This window comes from Calidris pugnax, unplaced genomic scaffold (genome assembly GCF_001431845.1).
Source record: "Calidris pugnax isolate Ruff unplaced genomic scaffold, ASM143184v1 scaffold13, whole genome shotgun sequence".
Classification (NCBI taxonomy): domain Eukaryota; kingdom Metazoa; phylum Chordata; class Aves; order Charadriiformes; family Scolopacidae; genus Calidris; species Calidris pugnax.
In genome coordinates, this window is record NW_015090810.1 from 6,130,015 (window position 1) to 6,133,017 (window position 3,003).

The 3,003-nt window shown below is 41.9% G+C and overlaps 1 protein-coding gene across 1 annotated transcript in view; it reads right to left on the minus strand.

The window, feature by feature from the left end:
- Positions 1-374: 374 nt before the first annotated feature.
- The window catches only part of IRX2 (iroquois homeobox 2), a 3,572-nt gene continuing 943 nt past the window's right edge, over positions 375-3,003 (minus strand). Inside the window, exons 2-4 of the mRNA XM_014938435.1 lie at positions 2,471-3,000; positions 1,685-1,752; positions 375-962 (exon numbers count right to left, since the gene is read on the minus strand). Of these exons, the coding sequence (XP_014793921.1) occupies positions 1,709-1,752; positions 2,471-3,000 (574 nt within the window). The 3' untranslated portion in view covers positions 375-962; positions 1,685-1,708. The remainder of the gene's footprint in view (positions 963-1,684; positions 1,753-2,470; positions 3,001-3,003) is intronic.

Consider the following 3,003-nt stretch of genomic DNA (forward strand, 5'->3'; position numbering starts at 1 on the left):
AGAAATAAGCCGTTGCTGATTATACTTTTTTTTTTTTCCTAGAGATGATGGATTTAAAATTCAAATAAAGAGCTACTTCACACCCAACATAAATAGTTTATAAGAAACATGCATGTATTCACATCACTCTCTCTACGCATATGCATGTATATATACAAAAACGTATTTGCACACATGTGTGTATTTAAAGCTTAAGTATAACGGAACAACCCAGAAGGAATTAATTTATGCAAAGCATATCTTTGCAACATATTTAAATTGCTTACTCATTTTATGGTCTGAGCTCTACTAGTGAAATTGCAACTTTTGTCATTTTCTAAATAACAGATTATTATTTTGGGGGAAATGAACGAAAAACACCATATTGTTGCAGACTAGTCTGTTTTTATTTACAATTAGAGATATAAATTAGTAAAGAATTCTCGTTAAACAACCAAAGATTGTATAACCATCAACGTTTCAAATAAAAACCAGGCAAAATTTATTTACAAAAAGTTCAGATTCCATTGCAATACAACTTGCATAAATTACTAGAAGCTTTATATCGTTACAAAAATAAATATCAAATTTGTTTCCACTTTGTAAGGACTCAAGTTCTCCAATCACGTCTTTATTATCTCTACTGTATACATCTTTTACAAATAAATTTTACAATAAATCCTATCACACCTATCGAATATATACCGTGGCAATGAAGTGATCAATTCAAGATATCCTGAGAAAAACAGATCTGTTTTCAAAAGTCACACGTACATTGGGGAAACTATACTATACCAGCAAACTCACATATGTCCAACAAAATTCTGGTTTAATAATTAGAGTCTGAAGATTTAATAGTGCTCTGTGGTCTTCTTTTATACAGTGGCACAAGATGTGATCCGGATTTAGAGATTTGTAATATATATTAGCTCGGGGAGAGATGATGGCTTGCTGACTTTTTTCAAAGCAATTGTGACACCTACCTGTGGACCAAGGAAAAAACCAGATCATCCAAAAATCCTTCAAATACACACTAACACCATTAAACTGAACATAAAAGGAAGTAAGGCAAAATTCTTAGTCGTCTAATTTCTTCCAACAAAAGAATTCGTTGGAAAAATATCGGCAAGGCGATTTTTTTGTTGTTGTTTATTAAGGCCTCAGTAGTGGAGGTGCCACTGATAGCCAGGCAAGAGGCCATTCGCAGATAACATACTCTGCTTCAGATGCATGTCGATCTCTAGTAATTGTCCCTTTTCATTTAAAATACATGGTCACTGCGTGAAGCCTCACTCGGAATGCACAATTTTAGCACTGCCACGTGAGCACAAGCACTTTGTTTTTAAATAACAATACCTTCAAAGATATTTTTTCTAAGGCTTTCTTTCCGTCACATTTAAATAGTCCTTACGGCTTTGCCTTACACAAGCGAAGAGTATGCAAGGTGAGGGAACTATCTAACCTGTCTTTGAAATGAAGATAAACCCGAAAAGGAAAAGCAGCCGTAAGCAGAGCTTTATTTAAAAAAAAAAAAAAAAAAAAAAAAAAAAGACAATGAAGAAGACCCGCAGAAAGAGCGTCCTACTTCGTAATCAGACTCTCAAGTAATGAAGCAAGAAATTAACGTTAAGCAAGTCTAGAACTGTGCAGCGTGTCTTAGACCCGATGCCAAATGATCAGTGTAATAGAAAATGTTCTCACTTACTTGCATTGCTGTGTGATTGCACTTCTATAGGTATGGTTGTACTCCTACTGTGCAGACTTCAGTGGGATCTGTCAAAATATAACCGTCAGTTAGTCACAGGACACAGCCAGCTAACCAGATTATACAGTGTCTGTAGGTCCCAACCCTCACGCGCGCACAATTCCTAGCTGGGTCATTGAAAAAAGGGCTGCCCAATATTTTATAATTGCCCGTAACTTGAATATTTTATTGGAAATAGCTGACAATTATATTAGTGCAAAACTTTTTTCGAAAAAAAAAAAAAAGAAAGAAAAAAATTACAGTTAATAATGTCACGCTTCACGTAATTTCACGTCCAAGGTCAGCAATTATCTGAACCCAAAGATGCAAAAAAACCCCCGGGAGAATACTGGAAACAAAGAGAGCAAAACCAGTTTGTCGAGAAAAAAAAATAATAATACAGGCAATGACAACAGTGCTCCCTGGATATCTTTGCGTGTAGTTTTTCCTTTTTTAAAAATGACTTCTAAAAGCTGCGTCTGCAGCCTGTGAGACTGGTCTAAAAGTGGCATTCTGCGTTTCCTCTCTGGGTTCTTAGAGGCAGGTATCGATACGAGGGCGACACGCCGTTTTTAACCCCCAGATGATCCCATTGCCCATCTTCCCTGGGCGGCGGTGGCGGTGACAGCGCGCTCGCTGCTTTCTCCAGGAAGGTCTCGGCATTTACAGCGTGTAAAGTGCTTGTAGGGGTGGGGGAAGGAGGGCGAGGGAGAAAGGGGAAGAAAGCGGCAAAAACGGGTCACCTACCTTTCTTAGAGTCATAACTAGAGGGCCTGTAGTGTTGTTCTAGCTGGTTAGTGATCGTTTTCAAAGAGTCACTGCTCTGCTTGTGGACAGAGCTGGCGTTTAGGACAGTCTGACTTAGTCCCTCGTTTGAAGCCACTGCTGCGGAGTTGTATCTCAGGATTCCCTGGCTCTGCAGAGCGTTAAAGTTCCCATAGTTTGTATAATTGCTATAAAAAGGTGAGGTGTAATAAATATGCCTCCCCAGGAGGGAGGAGGGCGAGTAGGCAGCGCTGTGCGGGGCGGAGGCGGGGGTGGCGGAGGAGAGCGGGGTAGGCTGGCAGCCTTGGCCCAGGGTCTGGCTCTTGAGGTCCGAGGTGGCGATTTCGGCCAGCGACCATAGCTTGGGCTTGCTGGCCGGCGTCGGGGGGCCGGGGGAGGCGCGGCCGCCCAGCGCCGCCTTGCTGGCGCTGCGGGCGGCGTCGGCGTGCGGGTGGCCGAGGAGCGGGGCCTCCACGGCCGCCAGCGGCGAGGAGGTGGCGGGCTTGGCCGGCGGG